Genomic DNA, 12,778 nt, shown 5'->3' with positions numbered 1-12,778 from the left:
GTTAGAATCAAGACACAGGTCCTGCCCACATGTAAGAGAAAGGGATCCCACAAGCATATGAACACCATAAGATGGGGATCACGGGGGCTACCCTTCAGTGGCCAGTCGGTCTACAACAGGTGGCTACCTGTTACCATGGCTACATAACAGTCTTTTCCTAAATTTGTGGGGGTGGAGCAACTGGAGTCCCCCACACTGTTACCAGGAACACAAAATGATAAAAATTTTGGGAAACGGTTTGGCAGGGTTTTTTTTTTTGTTTTTTTTTTTAAAGATTGTATTTATTTGTTTGAGAGAGAGAGACAGAGTATGAGTAGGGGGACAGACAAAGGGAGAGGGAGAAGCAGGGAGCAGGGAGTCTGACACAGGGCTGAGCAGGGAGTCTGACACAGGGCTTGATCCCAGGACTCTGGGATCATGACCTGAGCCAAAGGCAGACATTCAACTGACTGAGTCACCCAAGTGCCCCGGCAGTTATTTATTTATTATTTGAGAGAGAGAGTGAGAAGGGGGAGGGGCAGAGGGAAAGGGAGAGGATCTTCGGCACACAACCCACTAAGCAAGAAGCCTGACACAGGACTTGATCCCAAGACTCTGTGATTACAATTCTGAGATCATGACTTGAGCTGAAACCAAGAGTTTGGAGGTCCAACCAACGAGCCACCCAGGCACTTCTGGCAGTTTCTTGAAACATTAAACACTTATATGACCCAGCCATTCCACTCCTAGATATTATCCAAGATAAATGAAAACAACCCAGAAAAGGACTTATATATGAATGCCATTGCAGCTTTATTTATAATAGCCCCAAAGTAGAAACAACCCAAATGTCCAGCCACAGGTGAATGGATGAACAAAATGAGATAGTCAAATGACAGAATATTTCTCAGTGATAAAAAGGAGCAGACAAGTGATACACACTACAATGCAGATAATTCTCAAATTATGCTGAAAGAAGCGAGACAAAAAGGATATTTCCTGTATCATTCCAATTATATAATATTCTAGAAATGCAAATTAGTTTATAGCATTAGGAAGCAGATCGGTTGTTGCTTACAACATAGACTGCAAATAGGCACTTGGAAACTTCTGGGGGTGATATCTTAATTGTGGTAGTTCACAGGTAGTGTATCTTAATTGTGGTAGTTCACAGGTGTGTACCTCTGTCCCACTAATCAAAATGTACACTAAAAAAGAAGATAGTTATTGTACATAAACTATACCTCAATAAAATTAAGAACATGAATTAAATGAAAGAAGCAACAGAGACATGAATCTAGACACTTAGAGAGAAAGTAATGTTGATACTGAGTACAGGTTATTTGAACAAAATTTACAATATAACACCATTTTCATCTCTTGTGCGTTAGCTAAAAAAGAAATAGAGCTACATGAAACATTGCAGATATTAATTCAGTTCCAAGGTGATGATCCAAGTTTGCTTTTAATAGAAAAAAACCGATCATTTATCATAAAAAATTACTAAAGCTATTGAGCATTTTCTCCATTTATTAGCTGTTTACATGGCTGGTCACATGGCCCAGGAGCTCCTCAGAGACACGGTCTGTATATTTTCTTTCTCTACCCTCCGCCTAGCACAGTTTGATATTTACTAAATGAAATTTTATTAAAATTGAACTGAATGGCCTTAATTCATAATCGTAATTCTTTGGAGACTTGATTATTATTACTTCGTACTGATGAACACAAGACTCAAAGCTTAAGAAATTTGCAGTCACACTACTAAATAGCAGAAGTAGGGACTATAATCCAGGCCTTCTAACCCATAGATATACTGAAATTGTCCTCTGCTTCCACCAGAGACATCTGCCTGGGCTTTATCTTCCTCAGGATATCAACTGAATATTTTAAACGAATTTAAAGTTAGCTAAAGTCAATCTCCGCTGGGCGCATGCGTCCCTTCCTTTCCCCCTCTCACCCCACGGTGGAGACACACCGACTCGCTTCCTTCCGTCTTGACGCCGTATGGCCCCAGCGACTCGCCGTTGCCCAAACTGAGACGTTCACTAGACGAGGTGATGGCGACTGGGACACCAGATTCGCAAGCGCGATTCGGTCAGTCTGTGAAGGGGCTCCTCACCGAGAAGGTGAACACCTGTGGTACGGACGTGATCGCGCTCACCAAGCAGGTGCTGAAAGGCTCCCGGAGCTCCGAGGTGAGCTGGAAGTGGACTTTATGGCCCGAGATCCCCGGCCCAGAGTCTTGCATAGCTGTGGGCAGGGGATCGCATTACCTCCTGGGAATTGTAGGCTGTCACTGCTCCCTGAGAGTAGCGCTCGTTCGCGAGGGGCGCGTGTTGCATTCTGGGATGTGTAGTTTGGGGGGATGAGGGATGTAGGGAGGGAAAGGAACGGGATGGTGGTTTATTTTCTTTTTCTTTTTTCTTTTCTTCTTTTTTTTTTTTTTAGATTTTATTTATTTATTTGACACACACACAGAGAGAGAGAGACAGAGAGAGAGAGAGAGAGAGAAAGAGCACACAAGTAGGGGGAGCAGGAGAGGGAGAAGCAGGCTCCCGGCTGAGCAAGGAGCCTAACTCGGGGTGGGTTCCAAGATCCGGGGATCATGACCTGAGCCAAAGGCAGATGCTCAACCTACCGAGCCACCCAGGCGCCCCCGACTATGTGCTTTTAAAGCAGAGATTGCCGCAGTACAGCGGATAAGATAGTAGTCCTAGCCAGTTCCTAATTTGTTTCATGAGGTTGTCTCTAGTGAAGATCTCTCCCTTTCTCGCCCCCAAATTCCACATGGTTTTGCCCTCATCCCAGAGTCCTTTCACGCTTTTGTGCATCGTCTGTGGATTTGTTCTTTTCTAATTTGTCTTTCTGCCCATATCTTGGTTTTCTGTTTCTTAGATGAGCTTTCTCCTTTGCCCCGAGTTCACCTTCATCCTCTAGCTGGTTCCATGAATGGAACATCAAAAGTTTTATATATGTACACTGTGTCTCCCCCCAAAAAAGTATTTATTCTACTCTTAGATATTCACCCATGAGAAATGAAACTATGTGTCCACATAAAGACTTGTACCATTATCTGTGATAGCATCAAACTGGAAACAACCCAAATATCTGGTGACAAGGGAAAGGACAAACAAAATGGTTCTGATGACTGAGCCACTTCACTCCTAGGTTTTTACCCAAGAGGAATGATAACATGCCTCTCATTTTGTTACATAAGCTGACCACACACAGAACATATTATCTAAGTGTTCTTGTTTTGGTTTCTTTAAAGTGGAACAACATCTTGAATACACCTGTGAAACAGTCTGACTACTGTCTTTTTAGATCTTTGTGAATTTCTTCTGTAGACCTTTATCGTTCTCTTGCTCATAATTGATTCAGTGGCAGTGTGACTTAGTTGCTCATCTTCAACAAGTATTGCTCATTTTCAACTTAATTTTCATAATAATAGCAACTCTCTCTCTTTTAACTCATCTATTTCATCAGTCTCTATATTGTTTCCTTAAGTTATATAATTGCAATAACAAGCATAATATGGCCACACGCTTTTGGACTTGTATATGAATAGTCACAGCAGCTTTATTTATATTAGTGTAGGATCCAGTAGAATTGTCTTTACAGAGTCACCTTTCATGTAATGTTCTTTTTTTTTCTTTTATTTTTCTTTTAAAGATTTTGTTTATTTATTTGACAGACAGAGATCACAAGTAGGCAGAGAGGCAGGCAGAGAGAGAGAGAGGGAAGCAGGCTCCCTGCTGAGCAGAGAGCCCTATGCGGGGCTGGATCCCAGGGTCCTGGGATCATGACCCGAGCCAAAGGCAACGGCTTAACCCACTGAGCCACCCAGGCGCCCTCATGTTATGTTCTTAGCTTGTATTAGTAGTGACTACAAGAAATAACCATATGAAGAAGGTGTTTGCATTTACCATAACACTATTTTGAAGTCACTGATTTGGTTATCCCAAGTATGTTTTGTGTGAGGTCACACATTATATATTCATTTTAGGATTCAGCATCTGAGGGAAGTTTCTCTCTTTTTGAGGAATTGTTATGTTGCCTTTTACAAAATAAGAATTATGCAAATGAGGGACCCTGAGTGGTTCAGTCAGTTAAGCTATCTGACTTCCACTCAGGTCATGATCCTGGGGTCCTGGGATGGAGTCTCTTGTCTGGCTCCTTGCTCAGTGGGGATCCTGCTTCTCCCTCTGCCTGCTCCTACACCCTGCCTATGCGTGTACTCTCTCTGACAAATAAAATCTTTTAAAAAAAAAAAAAGAATTATGCAAATGCAAGTGTTTCATTTTTTTTTTGCCTTGGTTGCACAGAAGTTCTTACATCAGTTTTAGTGGTAGACACATCTCCTTTTAATGACTTTTAGATTCTGTTTCTATTTTTTATTTTCTATTTTTTAAAAAAGATTTTATTTATTTATTTAACAGAGATCACAAGTAGGCAGAGAGGCAGGCAGAGAGAGAGAGAGAGAGAGAGGAGGAAGCAGGCTTCCCACTGAGCAGAGAGCCACATGCAGGGCTCGATCCCAGGACCCTGGGATCATGACCCAAGCCGAAGGCAGAGGCTTTAACCCACTGAGCCACCCAGGTGCCCTGTTTCTATTTTTTAAAAAATGTGTGTGTGCGTGTATGCACATATGGTATAAATTGGCTTCAGTCTTTTTGGAGGAGAAGCAAGGTATAAATTTATAAATTAAAAAAACAGTGCTTGGGTCACCTGGGTGGCTCAGTGGGTTAAAGCTTCTGCTTTCAGCTCAGGTCATGGTCTCAGGGTCCTGGGATCGGGCTCTCTGCTCAGCGGGGAGCCTGCTTCCTCCTCTCTCTCTCTCTCTGCCTGTCTCTCTGCCCTACTTGTGATCTCTGTCTGTCAAATAAATGAATAAAATCTTTAAAAAAATAAAAAAAACAGTGCTCATAGTTAATGACCAGTGTGTATTGAACATCCATATTCACCATAATAAACTTGTTTTTATTGAACAACTTCTATGTGCTGGACACTGCTGTGTTTTACGTAGCTTAATTTGTTAAATCTTTGCACTCACTAGTAGAGGAGGTACATTTCTTACATAGAGGATACAAAGAGGAATTTAATTTGTCCAAGGTTACAACGTAGCTAGGAAGGGGTAGAACTAGGATTCAAACCTAGGCAGACTGGTTCTAGGCTCATAATCTTGGGCACCACCTCTCATGTGCTTTAGTGGCCCAAAAGCCATGGTGTCACCATTGACTGTTATAATGTGACTTTCTGCTTTCTGTTCCTCCTTGTGTATTTTTCCCATGAGATTCTTCCGTAGTAGATTTAGACTGGGTGTCCAGTAAATGGTATGGATTGAGTTAAACTGAAATCATTCCAGCTTTCTGGGAGGGTTTACGTATCATCTCGCAGTTCTCTGACTTTTGTTTTTTTATTGGCTCTCTTACGTGATACTTATCACATACCACATTGCCTTTTTCTGTAGTTAGTTATGTATTTTTGTCATTTCCTTTACTAGACTTTAGATTATTTGGCATGTCTTACTGATTTTCTTTTTTTGTCTTTTTTTTTTTTTTTTTTTTTTGTAGCATATAGCAGTACTGAATTTTTTCCTTTTTAAGACTGGATGATATTCCGTTGTATGTACCACATTTTGTTTATCCCTTCATTTGGTGATGGACATTTGTGTTGTTTCCACCTTTTGGCTTTGTGAATATGCTGCAGCCAACATTTGTATATAAATACCTATTTGAGACCCTGGTTCCAGTTATTTTGGGTAATTGCTGAATTGCAGTTGCAATTGCTGGGTCATAGTCATATGGTAATTCTGTGTTTAACTTTTATTTGAGAGAGAGGGAGAGACAAGAGCAGAGGGAAAGGGAGAAGCAGGCTCCCCGGCTGAGCAGGGAACTCAAACTGGGGTTCCATTGCAGGACCCTGGGATCATGACCTGAGCCAAAAGCAGACACTTAACTGACTGAGACACTGAGGTTTCCTCTTCTCCAGCTTTTTGATTTGTTATTGGTGTGACCCAAATTGACCCAAAGCCACAGGACACCTTCCTGAGGTTGGTCCTGAGGGAAAGGGAGCTCTTGGTCTCATTGTGGACATGGAGCCTGATTTTTAGTTTGAATCCTTCTTTGCCTGTAGAACATTGCTTCTCTTTCCAACGTGGCTGTTTTGTTCGATTAGCTGGCAATTTTCATATGTAAAGCTCTCTTTCCACGGCATTCATTTAATAAATATTTTTTGTCTGCTCTGTGCTATGAACTATTTTTTTTTCCAAAAGATTTATTTATTTGACAGATGGAAATCACAAGTAGGCAGAGAGGCAGGCAGGCAGGCAGAGAGAGAGAGAGGGAAGCAGGCTCCCTGCTGAGCAGAGAGCCTGATGTAGGGCTCGATCCCAGGACCCTGAGATCATGACCTGAGCTGAAGGCAGAGGTTTTAACCCATTGAGCCACCCAGGTGCCCCTGCTATGAACTATTTTAGGTATAAAGGAGAGGGTGGTACACAAAACAAGGTCCCTATACTTAGGAAGTTTACATTTTAGTGAAGAGACAGACAAATGAAACAAAAAATCAGGGGGTAGGAAATCCCTTGGAGAAAAACTAGGCTGGGAGTAGAGTGTGATAAAAGGGTCTTCCTTAAATAGGGTGGTCAGGGAAGGGCCCTGTAAGGAGGGGACATTGGGACAGTCTCTTGAATGAAGTAAAGGAGCTGGCCACATGGACGTTTGGAGCCAGAGCGCTCCAAGTAGAAGAAATGGCAAATGCAAAGGCCTTGCGATGGGCATGTGTGCAAGGTGTGCAAGGAGGCCGGTATGGCTGGAGCACCAAGTGGGGGAGAGCATGTCAGCCTTGTGCCCACAGCACAATGAATGCGTGTGACCCCATGCCCCTGCTGTGCGTGCCTGCTTCTCCGCTCCTCCCGTCGAGTTGTGTGCTGAGTAAAGGGTCTGTTGGATGTGGTTTTTTTTTTTTTTTTTTTCTTTTAGGGTCCATTGTGTTCTCTTAAGCCTGTGTTCGTGCTTGCTATTTTAACTACATTATTTAATGCAATAATATGGAAAACAATGAACTAGAATGAAAACAAAAAGGGTTGGTATTGCTATGAAAACCACGTTAGAAAAGCTTGTTGAAGATGAGAAGCTAACCAGTAACAACGTAGTAACAGTCCTTGTTGAAGATAAGGAGTGAAGATGGCTATTGAGTTACTTATGAGCAAAGCAATAAAGCCTAGGGGGAAATACTCAAGCTGTTGTTCCACTTTAAGGAAACCCAGCCCAGACATCTTAGATGATACGTGCTGTGTGTGGTTGGTTTATGCAAGAAAGTGATGCAGATTGCCAATGAATACATATGTCATCAAAGCAAGGGCCTTGGCCCAGCATTGCAACAGCTCCTGCATTCCAGGAATCACGAGTCTCCTTGAGTCTATCTTCGAAATGATTGGCCACCCCCACCCCCCTTTTTAACAGCCATTCTGGTGGCTCAGGCCACTTTCATTGCTTGCCTAGACTATGGCCGTGTTCTCCCAGCCAGTTTCTCTGCCTTCAGTCCCCGCTTCAGTCTAGTCTGCTTGCCACGCTTCTAAAACAGTAAATCCAATCATTCCCAACCTTTAGGTCTCCACTTAGATGTCACTTCTTTTCGGAGACCCTCCCTGAACACCCGCCCCTGTAACAGATCAGACACCTGACTCCCCACGCTGCCTGGTCGGCTGGTACTTCCCCATCAGCAGTTAACACAAGGTACTGGAGTGAGTGCCTGTGTCGTCGTCGTCACACCACGTTGTGAGCCCTGTGAGGATAGGGGCTATGTCCCTTCCTGGTGTACCGTGAGCACTGAATAAATATTTGTTGACTGACTGACTGAATGAGGAAGATTCTGTTAGAACGTTTTCCTTCTGCTGTCAGTTTGTCAGTCACCATCTCCCTCCTGTAGGACTTTGGAGTTTGTCACTTAAAAGTGGCCACAAAGGGCGCTTGGGTGGCTCAGTGTGTTGTCTCTGCCTTTGGCTCAGATCATGATCTCAGGGTCCTGGAATTGAGCCCCACATCGGGCACTCGGCTTGGCGGGGAGCCTGCTTCCTCCTCCCGCTCTGCCTGCCTCTGCTTACTTGTGATCTCTCTATGTCAAATAAATAAATAAAATCTTAAAAAAAAAAAATTGGCCACAAGGGGGGAACAGGCACTCTGATACATTGTGGATGGGAATGCGAAATGGTATAACCCCAGTAAAACTCTCTCATCCAGCAATCACGGTCATAATTCCATGAGTCTATCCCAAGGATACGTTAGCAAAAAGACACAAAGATATATAAAGTATTTTTTTGTAGCACTACTTATAATAGCAAAGGCTGCAAATAGTCCCAAAGTCTACAGCAGATGCCTGGCTGAACAGTCTTACAGGGACCTCTGTACAGCCGAGTGCTCTGCAGTCATGAGAGAACAGTGCGCAGAGTCAGCATAAATCACTGCTGATCGATTTCAGCATCTCTTGTCAAGTGAGAATAGCAGCATGTGGAAGTAGGTTACAGAAGGGGATAGTCCGATGATAGACGTATGGCCACTTTTTTCCCCCTTTTTTTCGTATGTCCACTTTTAAAAAGACAACATGGAGAGGTAAATTTATTTACTTATTTATTTATTTATTATTATTTTTTTAAAATATTTTATTTAGGGACACCTAAACCTTCAGCTCAGGTCATGATCCCGGCGTCATGGAATCGAGTCCCACATCGGGCTCCTTGCCCCGCAGGGAACCTGCTTCTCCCTCTGACTCTGCCTGCCACTTTGTCTGCCTGTGCTCGCTCTTGCTTGCTCTCTCTCTGACAAATAAATAAATAAAATCTTAAAAAAATATATTTTATTTATTTATTTGACAGAGAGAGATCACAAGTAGGCAGAGAGGCAGGCAGAGAGAGAGAGAGAGGGAAGCAGGCTCCCTGCTGAGCAGAGAGCCCGATATGGGACTTGATCCCAGGACCCTGAGATCATGACCTGAGCCGAAGGCAGCGGCTTAACCCACTGAGCCACCCAGGCGTCCCTACTTATTTATTTTTAAAATTAAGTGGGCTCCACACCCAATATGGGGCTTGAACTCACAACCCTGAGATCAAGAGTGACCTGCTCTCCCACCTGAGCCAACTAGGCACCCCCAAGAAATATTTATGCGGAGGGGAGAGAGAAGGGGGAAGGGAAGGGACAGGGCTGGAAGGTCTTATTTTACCATTTCAACATTAGAAGGACGCAAAGGTTTATTAATTTTTAAACATAAAAATGAAAAGAAATAAATAACAGGTGCCACAGGGGAGTTTATCTGGGGGCTGTAGGAGGGCTGCTATTCCTGGTGAATCTGTGGTCATCGGTCCCCTTTTCATCCAAATCTCTGACCCAAGGGAACAGGGACAGTGGGTGGGACACACAGTAACTTCCCCTTCCATGGTGGGACTTCAGGTCTGTCTGCCAGGAGCAGGGTGTGACTGCAGACCAGAAACCTCCTGTCAATCTCCTCTTGCCTCCTAATTCCGCAGACACCGAGCCCTTGGTTTCTCAAACAGTAGCCTTTGGAGCTGATGCTGAGGCCCTACCGGCACTGCCAGAGTGACACTGAATGTGGATTTTCAACCTAAACAAATAGATTACCCTCTGTTACTTTTGGAGCATTTGTAGTTGGATGGGGGCGGGGGTGGGGTGGGGAGGAGAGGGGGTGATGGTTTAACAGCTGTGGAGAGAAGATTACCGGAAGTTTGCAGATTTTGATCATGACCCCTTTATTTTTGTCTTCCAGCTGCTCGGTCAGGCAGCTCGAAACATGGTCCTGCAGGAAGATGCCATCTTGCACTCGGAAGATGTAAGAAACAATTTCTTTTGTGATTTGGGTTTTATTTACATAACTGGTGTGGTTACAGGGAAGTGGAATGTTCTCTTTGTCTGTTTGTGTTTTGTTTTGTTTTGTTTTAATGCAGAGTTTAAGGAAGATGGCGATAATAACAACACATCTTCAATACCAGTGAGTATGCCTTTGGAGGTGCTGTGTGGTCACATTTTGCACGCTGCCCCCTCTTGCCTTTGGACTTCCGCACACTTTCCTGAGAAGGCAGGCGTGGGGATAAAGGTGGGGTTAGTCAGCAATGAGCTCCTTCTGGAAAAGATGGCGGCGACTGCAGAAGAAGCTGGATTTATGGGTGAGGTCAAGAGCAGGGACTGCCTTTTGCAAGCCTCTCTGTGGTCATTTGGGGGCTCCTCAGAGGGAGACACTTTGAACCCATTGAGGGAAAGGCCCATGCCAGGATCATGCTTGCACAGTGCTCGGCGCCCAGTAGACACTTAATTGGAATTTGTTGACGACTCGTGCCCAAGGTCTCTCCTGGGGAGTCTGCGCTTTCACTGGGGAATCGAGTGTAACTGACCAGTATGGTCTAGTCCCCCCATTTAACCCAGCCCTAGCTACGTAGAAATGATCCAGGAGGTTCCAAAATACAGACAGCCCTTTCTCTGTTATAATTTTGCATAAAATTATAATGAGCTTTTCATCCTATTTCATTTTGCTTTATATTTTATATAGTTGGTATGGCTTATGTACCTATTGGAAATGTACGATTGAGAATTTAACTCTTAATCTTTAAACAGTTTCTTGGGGTGTGTGCATGTCAGGTGTGTGACCCATTAGATTCCACATACCCGGGCCGAATGTGAGCCGTGCGTATAGTTTGTGGTACCTCCTCCCTCAGTCTGGTAGAGTGTTGTTAGCTCTTTGGGTTTAGAATCCATCTTCTTAGCAACGCTGCACTCAGAGAGTGAACAGGGCTTCAAGAGCACAGTCTTAAGCCAGAAGGGACAGAATTACAGAATGTGACATGAGCCAGAAATTTGTTCTGCCTACAAATATCTAGCCATAAGTTGCACTAATTTTCTGAGATTTTTTAAATCTTTCTTTTCCTCTTTCCCTTTCTGATTCAGGCAAGAAGCTATTCAGAAGAAGTAAGTAGCCCCAAAGGTAGGGGAGTGGGGGGACCAAGTGAAGCAGGCTATAGAGAATTCAACTTCTGGGCCTAGGATCAACGTGAAAGTCTAGCTGACGTACGCCCTTATATTGTCGCACACTCTGGGGCGGCTCATTTGGGATATAGAGAAAACAGTCTAGTTGACCCTTGAACAATACAACTTTGAACTACACAGTTCCAGTTATACACAGATTTTTAAAAAAATATATATGGTATAGTGTTACAAATGTATTTTCTCTTCCTTATGGTTTTCTTTTTTTTCTTTCTTTTTTTTTTTTTTTTTTTTAAGATTTTATTTATTTATTTGAGAGAGAGAGAGAGACAGCGGCCACAGGAACACAAGCACAGGGGGAGTGGGAGAGGGACAGCAGGCCTCCTGCTGAGCAGGGAACCAGATGCGGGCATAGATCCTAGGAACCTGGGATCATGACCCAAGCAGAAGGCTGTTGCTTAAAGACTGAGCCCCCCCAGGGACCCCCACCCCATGACTTTCTTAATAACTTCTTTTTCCTCTAGCTTACTTTATTACAAGAGTGTAGTATATAATACATATAACCTTATAAAATTTGTGTGAATTGACTATTTCTGTTATTAGTAAGGCTTCTGGCCAATAGTAGGCTAGTAGTCTAGTTTTGGGGGAGTCAGGGTATATACAGATTTTGACTGTGTGGGGCATCAATGCCTTTAAGCTCCATATTGTACAAGGGTCAACTGTATGTTTCAAAGGCAGGCAGTAAGTTAATTCATTGCTGGTAAAGACTTTCTGAAAATTATAGTGTGTAGATGCCAAACTTAAGAAATAGAAAACCTTCTATGTTGGTTAACATTCATTAAGTAAGTGTGCTGAGGTCATTAAACAGTCTTGGTCCCTTACAATACTGGTTACACTGATTGGCTTTACAGACCTTTTTTTTTTCATAGTTTAAACTTCTGGAACTGTAGTGGACCAATATAAATTTGCATTTAGCTTCAGCAGTGTTTATGTGTTAAAGTACAAATTGTGCAAAGAGAGGTCTTTATTGCTCATTCCAGATAAACTTTTTCTCCGTTTTGATTTCTAGTGTCGAGCAGTCTTCTGACCTACAGGACCAGTTGAATCATCTGTTGAAATAGAACAGCTTGCAAGAGGGAAAAGCTCTTCTTTGCCGGACACTGAGAAGGAAATATTTTACTCAGCTGCTGTCCTATGGGTTTGATTTTCCATTTTCTTCTCCAAAAGTTAAGTTAGAAAAGATTTATGATGGTGTATAGTTTCTCCTGAAGAGAAGCTAGGTGGTTGAATTTTGGAAGTACTTCTTGAGGCTAAGTCATGCTCTTACTGAATTTTTTAATTGCTCTCTTTAGTTTGATGTTAAAGCAAAATTAAAGAGGTCTTAGTTTTTCCCATAGAACTTTTATATGTCAAAAGCTATATCATCTAAATGTGATTCTTTTTTAAAAATGTGATTCTTAAGCAAATGCTGAATGATGTTTTAAATTCAGAAATATGACTTCTGTTGCGAAAACAGGAATGCTTAATATTGCTTTAAAGACTTTTTTTCTTTTAATCATACATTCAGGAAATTTCATGGTCATGGAATGGTGATAGGTAGTATCTGTTCTTTTCTATTAACTCGGAGGAGAAATATACTTTATTCATTGTAGCAATTCTTAAATGAAAAGTAGGCAAATGGTATATCTGGCCAGCTTTGACCCCCTGCCTTGACCTGCACTCCTAGTTTCTTTGTTGTGACTCTTGATTAGTTGGCCTTGGGTTCATTTTGTAATTTTGCTAGTCATCAGCAGATTCACTTGTAGAAC

The 12,778-nt window shown here is 42.7% G+C and overlaps 1 protein-coding gene across 1 annotated transcript; it reads left to right on the top strand.

Annotated features, from left to right (window-relative positions):
• The first annotated feature begins 1,394 nt into the window (after window positions 1-1,394).
• BORCS7 (BLOC-1 related complex subunit 7) lies at window positions 1,395-12,508 on the top strand. The gene is made up of 5 exons (XM_004749359.3): window positions 1,395-2,177; window positions 9,763-9,825; window positions 9,941-9,984; window positions 10,935-10,955; window positions 12,040-12,508. Exons 1-5 carry the CDS (start codon window positions 2,040-2,042, stop codon window positions 12,089-12,091), a joined length of 318 nt encoding a protein of 105 aa, XP_004749416.1. The 5' UTR covers window positions 1,395-2,039; the 3' UTR covers window positions 12,092-12,508.
• Window positions 12,509-12,778: the final 270 nt, after the last annotated feature.

Source organism: Mustela putorius, unplaced genomic scaffold, assembly GCF_011764305.1.
Source record: "Mustela putorius furo isolate JIRA1106 unplaced genomic scaffold, ASM1176430v1.1 tig00003909_pilon_pilon_pilon, whole genome shotgun sequence".
In the NCBI taxonomy this organism is placed as follows: Eukaryota; Metazoa; Chordata; class Mammalia; order Carnivora; family Mustelidae; genus Mustela; species Mustela putorius.
Note: the sequence above shows the minus strand (reverse complement) of the source record. Positions and strands in the feature narration are given on the sequence as shown.